The sequence below is a fragment of the Pyrgilauda ruficollis genome, unplaced genomic scaffold (assembly GCF_017590135.1).
Source record: "Pyrgilauda ruficollis isolate IOZ18807 unplaced genomic scaffold, ASM1759013v1 scaffold85, whole genome shotgun sequence".
Classification (NCBI taxonomy): Eukaryota; Metazoa; Chordata; class Aves; order Passeriformes; family Passeridae; genus Pyrgilauda; species Pyrgilauda ruficollis.
The window spans coordinates 958,725-971,355 of record NW_024530488.1 but is presented as its reverse complement, the minus strand read 5'-3'; the positions used below and the strand labels follow the sequence as shown (position 1 = coordinate 971,355).

At 42.4% G+C, this 12,631-nt stretch overlaps 1 protein-coding gene across 1 annotated transcript; it reads left to right on the top strand.

Annotated features, from left to right (window-relative positions):
* The first annotated feature begins 396 nt into the window (after positions 1–396).
* Positions 397–11,902, top strand: ICOSLG (inducible T cell costimulator ligand). The gene is made up of 7 exons (XM_041487876.1): positions 397–470; positions 1,391–1,428; positions 3,376–3,747; positions 4,229–4,513; positions 6,058–6,234; positions 7,681–7,716; positions 10,071–11,902. The coding sequence occupies exons 1-7, from the start codon at positions 397–399 to the stop codon at positions 10,079–10,081; spliced, it is 993 nt and encodes a 330-aa protein (XP_041343810.1). The 3' UTR covers positions 10,082–11,902.
* The last annotated feature ends 729 nt before the right edge of the window (positions 11,903–12,631 follow it).

The following is a 12,631-nucleotide window of genomic DNA, read 5'->3' as shown; positions in this document are numbered from 1 at the left end:
AGTGTTAAAGGAATAAAGTAGGGATTTATTGAGAAGGCTTTCAAAGGATACACCTTGGGCAGTACAAGAGCCTGGCCAGGGCTACACCCAAGATGGGCTCCTGGGTCACACCTTTTCACACTTTTGTAAGTTTTGATCTATTTACATCTTGGGGTTAATTATCCAATTACAGCTTCAGGTTATGCAGTCCCATCCTCCCAGATTGCCCTCCTCATTTCAATGTTACACTTTTTGGGACTGAAGCTGCAACAGTGTCCTTGGTTCTTGGGCTGGAAAAGGATTGTTTTATCTAATTAAACTGTGAAGAGAACTTGCTAATACTTTATATGCAGTTCAGAGTTATACACTAATGCAGTACAGAATCTGGAAAATGTGAAAGCTAAAACTTAAGGCATCATGAGAACTCTGGGGGAAGGGAGCCAGCTGAACCTGGGTAGTGTGGCCTCTCACACCTCTTTGTGCTTGCAAAGGTGAGCTGGGTACACTGGTGACAGGCCAGTGCCCCTGTCACTCTGCCCATCAGCTCAGCTTTGCAACCTTATTGCACCTGAGCAATATTAAGGTGGCCAGCTCAGTCACACAGTTCTCATTCCAAAACCTTTCCAGCACCTTTCTTTCCCTTCCTACAGCAGTCTGGAGGAAGGAGAGCACAATGTGTAACTAGGTGTGATGGTGAAAGGCGATTTTAAAGTAATTCACAGGGAAGTGCTGTCCATTTATCTTAAATCCCTGTGGGATGAGACTTAAATCACTTGGACTTTATAGATGGGTTAAACTGGGTTTCCTATGGCCTCCTTTCCTTTGGGGAAACTCCTGCAGAGATTTGCCCCTCCCGAGTAATCAAACACACCAAATTCTTCCCAGCAAAAACCTTTGCACGGCTCTCCACTATCAGCAGGTTTCCTGTTTACACATTTTTACTCAGTGCACAACCTGGTGGGCAGCATGGTCAGCTGCTGTTTTCCTTTAACCAGACAAAATGACTCCTTGAGCTTCAGCAAAAGGTTGGAAAACCTGGGGTTTGACCTGTGCAGCCGCTGTCCCTCCCAGTGACCCAGACAGCCTCCAGAGCCTGCTTGTCCAGCAGACCAATTGATTCTTTCAGAAGAGAAGACAGGCCCAATACCAGCTTCATGCCCTCTGCCCTGATTCCAATATTAGTGCATTTTGCTGCTATTCGTGGCCTTGGCCACCACACCACTGCTGACTTGTAGAAACAGAAGTTTTGCAGCTGTCAAAAATGCAAATACTTAATGGGGCATTACATGGGAGCAGTACCTAATTTACCTACTTCTGCCACTATATTAAAACAATCAAAATTGGGTTTATTGCTTATTTAAACAACAGAGATGCAAAGTCAGTTGTAACACCCGTTTGCTTTTCATTTTAGATACGGATTTCTGTTACTGCTCCTTCTTATCAAAACTGGTAAGTTCAGAAAAACTCAGTAAAAATTTAACTGCCCTCCCATTAATGTGTTTGGCCAAATGCACAAAATAGTTGTAAAATGTACAATATGAACATCTCTGTGTTTTCTACAACATACTGAAGAATTCCTCAGAGTGAAATGTTTCTCTGACATGCATCAGGGAAAGAAAGCACAATCAATTTCTATCAGTTTCATTGCAGAGAACAGCAAGGGACCTTATGGATGCTCTTGCTCAGATTGCTTTGCTTGCTTCAGAGACCTCCCTGTGTACTTATCTCTGTCAACAAAAGGCCTTAGAAGTGGAGTAATAAGAGCTGCTGATAAGCAGATAAACATAATCAAGAGTAGAATTATACGTCACGTTATCAAGCAGCCAATACTAGTAATTTTACTACTTATTAGTGGTAAATTTACTGCTTATTAGTGGTAAATTTACTCCTACTATGAGTAATTTTACTATGGTTCTAAAATATCCCTTGCAAAACAAAGGTAGAATTAAATTGCACCACCTGGTGTTATTTAAGTGTTTTTAAAGTTCTCTCCTCTGTTCTTTCTTAACCACTGAGAAGGACCTCAACAAAGTCACCAAGGAAACTCCCTGGCCCCAATATCAGGCCAAACTGTACCAGATTCAGTCTCAGTAGATGCTGGCTGGCCAGCATGAAACCATGACTGGTTTCTGGCCAGTCATGGAGTTGCACCCATCTTGCCAGGGCATTACTTTTCCTGCTATTCCAACAGGTTTCCCAAAATCTGAGCCAAGCAATTGTGTTGCACTTCAAGCCTGTTATTTCAGTCCCAGTGCCTGGTAAACATCCTGCCTTTCTCCCTGCAAGCACTGTGTCTGCCTCAGTGGTAGTTTTAGACCAGGGTGCCCAACTCAGACGTGTAGATGAGCTGTTTCTGAGTCCAGTGCACCCTCACAAAGACAGGTTCCCCTTTAACATTGACACCTCCCTCCCACCTCACCCCATGCTGTTTCTGCATTTCCAAACCTCCACTCCTGTCATCTTCCTTCCCCTCAGCCATCCACCCACGTAATCCCTTCCCCCAGCTGCAATCTCTCCCATCCAGCCCCATGCCTGACCCCTCTTGCCTGGCACTCACAACACAAACACTGCTTTGGTGCCTCCAACCAGTTGCACCAGCGAGGTTTTGGCTGCTGGGATGGATCCAGCAGGGAGGCTGTGGGCAGAGCTGCCCAGCCCTGTGGGACTCACTGAGCTGTGCTTTCTGCACCAGCTGTCAGCCGCCTCATGCCTTTGCCTTGCCCACGTGGAGAAGAGGCTGCCTTTCTCGTGTCCAAAAGGCGGGAAAAGTGTTCTGAAAGCCAGATATGGTCCTGACTTTACCTCAAGTGACCCTCAAGATGTAAATGTCTAATGAATGTGTCACTGGAGGTACCTGGTTTGCCAGCTGCGTGTATTTGTTCAGAGGGTGTCACTGACAACAGCAGTAAAATGTGGTTGCTTTGTCATGCCGGCTTTGAGACATACTACCTTTACTCCCCTTCTTAATTTTTTGGGTCTCAAAATAATGGCAGCACTCTTTCTTATCAATGTTTCCACTTCTTGTGATCTAAGTGGAGTTATTTGGCATTTTTCTTAATTAAAAATAAAAGTGATTATTGAAGCATTAGGACTTTAATATGTGTCTGCAGTCAGTGTGCAAAGTGAAAAGTGGGTATCCATGGGGCTAGGAATGATTAACACTGCTTGGCTCTCAGAGAAAAGGTCCCTTTGGACAATGCACAGAGAAACAGACATGGAGAGAATTAGCCAGTGGAAATTTGGAGGATAGGAATGACTATGAAGCGAGCATACTCACCTACCTGCTATAAAACTAATACCAGAGTCTATATGTGGTATAATGTACTTGAAAATAATTACATTTTTCCCCATATGACCTCCCTTTTTTCTCTGTCTCTCTCTCTTTTAATCTTGTAGTTACTGCACCAGGGAAGAAGAACATCATCAGTAAACTTGGAGACAACGTCACACTAAGTTGCATTTATAACGAAAAAAAACCCTTGCAATTAAAACATCTACGGGTATATTGGCAAATAGCTGATGATTCCTACCAAGAAAAGTGTTCAGTTGTACATGCACTGATCTCTGGCCGAGATGATAACAGTAATCAGTGTATTCGCTTTAAAGACAGGACTCAGTTATTCTGGGATAGGTTGGAAAATGGTGATTTTTCTCTGCTATTGCTAAATGTCAGCCAGAGTGATGCACATACATACAAATGCATAGTGCAGGAGAAAACTGAACTTGCCAAAGTGATTCACCAGGCAGAAGTGGTTCTCAGCTTAGCCGGTAAGAACTTGTTCACTTTGCCCATATTCTCATTTCCACTTTTCATATTTGTGCTATTTCAATATTATATTTAAGCACAACTTTAATTTTGAAACAGACTCCAGCTCTTTGCTGAAATGAAGTCTGCTCTGCTTAATTTAAATGTTACAGATAGGGGAACATAAATCTTGGAGAATGCATGTAAAAACTGTTTACCCAGTGTCTATTTCTTTTCTTCTTGTTTTTCATGGGTATGAGAGCTCTTGCATGTGACTGGGTGACAGCAGCTGAAGCTGGTAATTTCTTCCTTTGGGTTTGGCTTGAGCTTTCTGCCCTCCCAGTGATTCTCTCAGCTCTCTGGTTTACAGACCAAACCTGCAGGTGTTTCTTTTTCAAGTCATGAGGGTGATTCAGCAGTTTGTTCAGAATCCATCCCAAAGTTTTGCCTTTCCAGTATGTTTCAAAATGTCAACAACTATTTCTTTTTCTTCTTGCTCTCCAGCGAGTTACAGCCAACCAATACTCAGTGGACCAATAAGAAACAGTGACAGCACTGGAGAGGAGGTGACCTTTTACTGCAGGTCTGGCAATGGATACCCAAAGCCCAATGTTTACTGGATCAATAAAGTGAACAACAGTCACCTGAATTCATCACAAACAGAGATCATACCCCACAATGATGGCACTTTCAGTGTTTTCAGCACGCTGAAGGTGAAAGCCACTTCCAACATGCAAATAGAGTGCTCCATAGAAAATGAGATGCTGCAGGAAAATCTGTCAGCCAACTGTAAGTTCCCTCATGCTTGCTCTATTTTCTAGGTAGCAGGAGTATCAACCAGTGTGTCTCTGTTTGTAGATGCACACTAATGAGGGCTATGCATTAATTCAGTAGTTCCATAATGTTCAGATAAGATCTCGGGCTTTGTTTCAAGCTCCAGTTATGCTTAGCCAGTGGACTTGATGTTTAAATCTTCCACATTGAAGTGAATAACCCACCAAGTGTGTTATGACAAAAGCACTGAGAAGCTCTTGCATCTGAGGCAGTTGTTGAGGTTAACCTTTTAGTTCCTCAGGAACATGATGCTTTGGGGAATCAGGTTGTTTTTTAGGGGCCACCATAAAGCAGATCCATGATTTCTGACCCCCTACACAATGCTCTTGCAACACTAACATTTGCTTTTTACTCTGTCAAGTTCCAAAGTTCAATTTCCAGTTTCTCCAAAACTCAGTTTAATACAGTGCACAACTTAAACTAGGTCTGCAGCAAATGGGCAATATGAGCTCAATAGAACAATGTACCTTATAGCACAAGTATAATGTGCTAATTATTACTGATGCAATGATTAATAGTAAAAGCAAGTATTTAGTCATTCAACCCTTCACAAAACCAGAAAGCTATTTAAAAAAAAAGGTATTAAGAAGTTACAGTTCCAGTACCACCACTGTAGTTCATTATTTCCAAAAATCTGTGTAGAGAATCTGTCTGGAGTGGAAGACTGGTCTGGAGGTGGCTGTTTGATCTCACTGCTGTTCCTGGTCCTGCCTCCAGCCACACTTTTCTCTGCACCCTGCTGCAAGGAGCTTGCAATGTTTCCATAACTGTAGCTGGATACCCACAGCTAATTTACCTGAACACCCCAAACACTGATCCCATGCATGTAGGCAAACAATATAAACTATTTCCAGAAGCAAAAATTGAACACATGAGCAGAAGTTGCACAGTAGAGTGTTTATGTGATAATACACTGTGCTGTCATCCCAAATTAAAGGAAAACTAAGTAACCTCATCATTAGTTTCCTAATAGCATTGTTATGTTGTCTTCTGAGGGAAAAGACCTTCATATTAATATTTTTGTGCATTTTTAAAAGTCTCTCAATCGCATTTGAAAGAGTAAGAGATGTGATTTGAAACCTTCAGTTTGCAGCAATGAGTGAAGATCTTTCACTAATTTCAGGGAAATGGGTTTTCACCCATTTTTCTGAATACTATCAGATTTACATTATAGATTCCATTTAGATTTATTTTCAACTGAGTCTAGATACAAGCCTAAATATACAGTCTCTCAAAGCTGGAGGGAAAGAAGAAAAAGGAAAAAAGAAGAATGGATGCAATTCTGTGATATGATGACAGGGAAGAGTAAACTGGTATTTAGACATAATTAGTTGGAGATGTTTCTCACTCAGAAGGAATCACCAAAAACACAGTGATATGAATAGCACAAATCTTGACTCCTTCAGAGTTTTTTATGCATGTAAAACCTGGTGAAATATTTGCCTGATATGAAATGTGAAAATTTACACCTTATGACATCCTTTTCTATTTTATTGTAGACACGCAGCAGAAGAAAAGCAGTGGTCCTGGCACAGAAAGTGAAAAAAAAACAGAAAAAAAAGGACGAGGTGCTCAAGCAGCTGGCATCATTAGTATTGTCTTTGTGATAGGTATTCTAACTGGTTTAATCTGCTGGCTGTGGAGAAGGAGGTCCTCTAATCTAGTGTCCTATAAAGGTAATGAGACTCTTCATTTGCATGACCAAATTACAAGAATCCTTTTACACTTGCCAAAATACTTAATGTTATCCAACAGGAAGAGATGAAGTATGACTAAGCTGCCTCCACTTGGCAGTAGGAAATCAGGCCATTAACAAAAACTTGGGGTGCCCTGGGGAGGAAATGTAGTGCCCCAGGACATGTTATTCTTTATGATTTTCTCCTCCTGTGTCTGAACCTTTCTTCCTGTGTCTGTGTCTTTCTCCAAGCTGGGGGTGTTTAGCCTGGAGAAAACGAGACTCAGGGGTGACCTTATCACTCTCTACAACTCCTGAAAGGTGCCTGTGCTCAGGTGGGGGTGGGCTCTTTCTCCAGGCAGCACTTACACAACCAGAGCACACAGTCTCAAGCTGCATCAAGAGAAATACAGGCTGGATATCAGGAAAAAGTTTATGCCAGAAAGGGTGATAAAGTTCTGGAATGGCTGTCCGGGGAGGTGGTGCAGTCACCATCCCTGGGTGTGTTTAACAAAGCCTGGATGTGGCACTGGGGGCCAGGGTTTAGTTGAGCTCTTGGGGCTGGGTTGGACTGGATGGTCTTGAAGGAGTCTCTTCCAACCCAGTGATTCTGTGAATTCTGAGCCTCTCAGGAAGTCATTTCTGGATGTGAGAGTAACTCAGACTTTGTGTCTGTTCAGGCCATGGTTTGTCAGCTGTGATCCCTGCAGGCTCCTTCTGGACAAATGGTATAAAATAGGACTGGGGTCAGTAGCTTGCTCAGCTTAGCACAGTTCAAAGCAGAAATCAGAGCATAATTCAGTCCTGAGAGCTTTGGAGTCACTGGCTGGATGATCAGGGTTAGGATCCTACTGGAATCAAGCAAAAATGTCACTGGTCACATGGGTACCCTCATGTAGCTGGGTTTGCCCACGTGTGTGACTCTGAAAAAGCTCTAAAAGACATCTTGTGGACTGGACTGAGTCTGCCAATGTAGCTGAGCACTTGCTCTAAGCCCCTGTCCAGGAGCCAACATCTAAGGGACAGAGCAGAGACAACCACACTTTTCATGGACAAGGACAATCCATGTTTTCAGTCCATGCCCTCTTCCTCAATGTTAGCAACCCTGGGTGCCTCAGAAAAGATCAGGGGAAAGCAGGGTCATGATCTTGTCCAGGATCTGCAGCAGCTCTTGTAGAAGTCATGTGCTTCCTACAGAAACAACCCAAGAGTGAGGCAGCACTCTGTCCCAAGACAGGGGGCAGGGCTATCACTTCAGTCCCAAAATCTCTCCTTTCTGAAATGGTGGCCTGGGTTGTAAGCAAATAGGATATTGGATTGCATTTTACAGAACATTTAGCACATTGAACCCTCAGCTTTGGTGGATGTTGCTTAATATTAATCTCATTTTTCTGAAGTCTGTGGTTGTCTATCCTACATGCTGAAACCCGTGCATTTGTTTCAACAGATGTCCAACAAAGAGAAGACCAAGGAGGACTCAGCTGTAAGTATTAAAAAATATATTCTTTTGTCTGTCTCAAATTACTTAACTTCATAGCTTCAGAACTCAAGTTCAGCACAAGCCTTTAGATTAGACTTGCTGGATGATACAAACTGAAGCATTTTTGTAGGCACTACATCCTAGGTGGTCTTTAACTGGGATACAGAGACATCATTTGCATCATGTCTGTGAACCTGAGCCTATATACACCCAATTTTTTTAAAAAACCTCCTTTTCTAGAAGAAACATGCTCTTCAGAACTTCTCCATGTTCATATTTTTATTTTTATTGCCATGCAATATTGCAGGCCAGCTGGTTTACAAATTCATTTGTTATTTAGTAAGGAAAAAAATGAAAATTGAGTAAAAAAATTAAGACAGATTTGGAAAAAGAATTGGACAGAGGACTTGCAAGAGTACAGGGTGAAATATCTGCCTATTTGGTATCTCATTTGATAGTTTCTACTGAATCTAATGTTGCCTGTGTGTCTCTGCAGAACATACAGAAAATATTGTGGTTTCACTAAAACTGTACTAGTTAAAGCATGGTTTGCTGTAGGAGAGGCTGTGAATGTACACAATTCATAGTATCAAGCAGAAGCAAAATAACCCTTAAATAAATAAACCCATGAAAAAAGGTTTTACTTTTCCTACAACTTCTTTGACAGTCATAGGAACTGGGTTAATGGTCAGTTATTTTCAGACTGCAGCTTGATCCCCAACATTTGTGCTTGCTAAACATCAACAGCCATTCCCTCCTGCAGAGTATAATTTATGGAGGAGAATGGATTTTCTCCTTAAAATAAGGAGACATTTTCTCCTTTTGTTCCTAGGAACTGCATTGACGTAACACAAGCAGCTCATTTAAGGTCAACTTTTTCTTCTCCAGACTAACTTATACCAGGCCCTTCTTGGTTTGATCCCTGGACTTAGCCCATTAGTAAAAAAGCCTCTGTGACATAAATAAGAGTAAATATTTGTCTTGTTTGTCTTAAAGGCTGCTGTAGCATGATTTTTTTCATTAAGAACAAACCAAAGGCACCTTCCAGATGCTGCTTTTTGTTGTCATTTCTCTACTCAGCTTGTGGAAGAGGAGATGGAACAGCAGCTTTGGTGGCTCACTGATGACAGAAGCTGTCCCACCTCTGAGGGCCATGTTTTGGGCATCCCAATTTAAGGGAAATTTGGAACAATACCAGAGAAATTAAACTGGTCCAGGGAATGTGATCTCTGGTGAGAGAGGGGTTATGTCTGTTTAGGCTGGAGAAGGCCAGGCTGATTAAGGACACAATAACAACCCTCTTCAGAGTGTCTTTTGAGAGGATGGGACAAGTTATTTATTGTTCTAACCCAGCTGACACTGCAATTAAGGCACAGCAGACTTAAACAAAGGAGATTTAAGCCAGATGTTAGAAGAGATTGTCTAAGGGTAATGGTAGTTGAGCACTGAGGCAGAGTTTGTCCAGGCTATCAAGCCTCCATCAGTCCAGGTTTGCTGCTTTGTGATTTCTTAACAAAAGAGAAAACCAGTATCTGTCAGGAATTATTTAGAAATCAAGCTGGTACTACCTTAGTACAAAAGATTAGGAGAAATTCCAGCCTAATTCAATCATTACTTGGTATTTTCAATCCTGTTGTGGGTGGTAGATGGGGGGTAAGGCCCTGAGGAGGTGCATCCAGGGAGATGCTCTGCCACAGCATTTTGCTTTTCAGTACTGATGTAAATGCACTTCTGCTTCTGGCACCTTATGAAGAAGGTCAGGTTGTTTCATGGCAGTGAGGATCCTGAATACTGCAAACCAAAATGAGATTACTGAAACTAACTTTGCTGTTACAAATGCAAAAAAGGGTTTGGAAACTGGGAGGAAGGCAGATTGCAAAGAAGAGTAACTCCATCCTGGAGTCCTTCCAGACACCCATTCCAGTCAGTGGGGGAGGAAGCTCTGGTGAGGAGAAATTCAGAGCTGGAGCAATTCTGGACTATTACCTGGAGGAATTCCTTCATTTCCCTAGAGGACCCAGGGGAAGCTGTTTTCCCTTGGCCACAGAGAGGCTTTGTGCATCTCATTCTCTGAAATAGTTTTAAATGAACCCAAGGTGACACTGATATCCCTTCACAAGGGAGGCCACTTTTCCTATTTGCACAGAGAGGCACTTCCAGCTGTGGCATGAGGACAGAAATCCCCCAGTGTCTTGGGTATCCAGGCAGGACTTCTCCCCAGTCAGTTCTCTCTCAGCAGCATGAATATGTCTTTTTCATAGCTTTGCAGTTTGTTCCACTGGTTACATATGAATTATTATTTCTGGAGAAGTTTTTTGTCTATTTTTTAATTAAAATAAGTTATTTTGTTCTTACAGCACCTGCCTAAATGGAAGGTCTGCCAACAATTTGGACAGCTGGAGATGTGTCAAGAGAAGCATCACTCCCTCAGTGGCAGCATTGTTTGTAGTACAAGTGACAGACTTCTGCCAAGAGAAATGGCAAAAAAAAAAAAAAAAGCTTCTAGAACACAAGAGAGAGGAAAATCTGCTGGATTTTCATTCCAGCCACTGACTGTGTCCACAGAACAGTTGTGTCAGCACTCCAGCTCAGAACTTTGGACAGTCCTCTGTGATTGTCAGTGATTTGGGCACCTGTACCGGGGAAAGGAGAAAGCCTGGGACTCAGCTGCTCTGTGCCAGACCACTGGAAGCTGGTGACTGTCCAGCCTCTCATCACAATCCTTGAGGACTGTCAGGAGCAGAGGCAGCCACATTCAGGAGGATGGGACTTTCTTGCTGTCACCTTTCCCTGAGGATGGCTACTGCATGTGAAGAAAGGCAGCTAAAACCAAGAAAGAAAACTGAAAGGGTCTGCAGAGTGAGATTTGTGACCTCTTCCATGTTGCTCTCTCTCTAGACTACAATCCTTTCATTGTCTCTTTTCACCAGCTGCTACTGTGTACAGAACCAGGCAGAACACTTTGACCCAGTCCTCCAAAAACAGGAGTTGCTCTAATGGGATCAAATACTGAATGTGTTATCATAAGGGAAGGTGCCTTCTTTAAGCCTTGATAGCAATATTTTGGTTTCTACCAAATATTCCACCAAAAAAGGGGACTTCCACTTTCAACAGGAGCCAGCTGTGAGAAAAAACAGGCTGTGGAAATCTGACCAATTAAAAATAGTGCTCTCTGCTATGTGACTGTCATGTTACCTGGACTTACCCTTCTCAGGATGGAACAAAAACTGTGGTTGAGCTCTGCTTGATTCAACTGAATCTTTTTTAAGCACCTTCCTGTGGCTTCCAGGGAGGATTTTAAACTGAAGTTTTAAACTAAACTTGAGCTTGTGTCTCATCCTAGCATGCACCCAACAAAACAAAAAAAGAACAAAAAACACATTCTATCAGTGTGTTGTCCATGAATATCCAGAAAGCCAAAAACTGCATTTTCCTTGTGCCAGTGCATGTGCCTTGCTGTTTCAGACCCAAGTCAGCCAAACTGAGTGGCTGAAAATAGCAAAACAGTAAAATTTGCTGATAATATGAAATTTTGAAGGAGGAGGAATTTTTACTAGCTGTCTTTCCCAGATGGGACAGTTTCCCCATCTTGTCATGGGCAGATGGAGATTGTTATTTTAAATTGAGCTCTGGAAACACTTGACCTCTCCTGCACGAGTTGCTAGACTAAAATTGTATGATTTTTGTGAATAAATCAGAGCCTTGTTTGTTCTTGCTCTGTGTGTAAGAGGCACTCCAGTATCAACTGAGCTCAGACACTGATTTTTCATATGAAGATCAGCTTTCAATTTCCAGCCGAGTGAAAATTCTGTTGTACTCACATCATGTGGAAGCAGGACCATCTGGCAATAGTGCAGCAGTTAGTTTTTGTCAAAGCAATACCCCCAGGGAAGCTCCCAGCTGAGTTGCTGTGCTTTCCACTTTTATATTCTGCAACTGTAATGGTTCAAAGATATAAGTGACCTAGCAGTGACTCTGCAGTAGGGTATTGAAACAAATTTAGACTGGTTTTGTTACTTCTGGGCTACTTCATGGATACACCTAAATACAAAAGCCTTTTCTTGCAAAATCTGTGCTTTCATTTAGCTTAGGGTTCCAGCTATTCCTAGAGGTCAATAAATCCTAGATAACATTCAAAGGACTTGGGAATTTTGTAATAACATTTTTTTTGTCTTCACTTGCCATGTTTATATTTTAAATAAAAACTATTCATTCTTCTGGATGTTTGACTAAATCTATCAACACACAGAGACAAGTCAATCCAAGCCATTGCCTCCCCCCAAAGTGAATTTTATTTTAGCCACATCCATCAGTGCTCCTTTTCAAAGGCCTCAGATAAGGCCAACACAGAGCTGACCACCTTTGCTTTCTTTTGGCTCACACAACAAAATCCCTCGCACAGCACAACAAACTCCACAAAAGCCAGGCAGTAGCCTGAAGGCAGCACTAAGCCTGGGCTGATTCATCCCTTTCTCACCCAACTCCACAACCCCAAGCCGAGCAAAGGCACAGCACACACTCCTGCTTCCAGAACTGAAACCAGCTCGTTGCATTCCCCCCAGACCAGTCTTGCACAGGAGCACCAGCATCCCTCTGTTTGCCTACATTAAAGACAGCAGCTCACTTAAACACAGGAAAGCAACAGTTGATGCAGCTTTGGAGGAAGACTAATAAATGGACTCACTTTCACAGAAAAGTGAAAGACTTTTGTTGTGGCATGGCTGGTAAACCACAAGTGGAAAGCCCCAAGAGAAAACATGTGTTGCTACTTAGTGATCTGGATCCATCTGTCCTGTTGTCAGATTCACTATTTAAATCTTTTTACCTGTGAGAGCTGAAGTATCTCTTTTGCTCAAAAAAGCATTCCCTTTTTCCAGCTACCCTCACTCCAACACCTGTTCTCGGTAGCTGTTGGGCT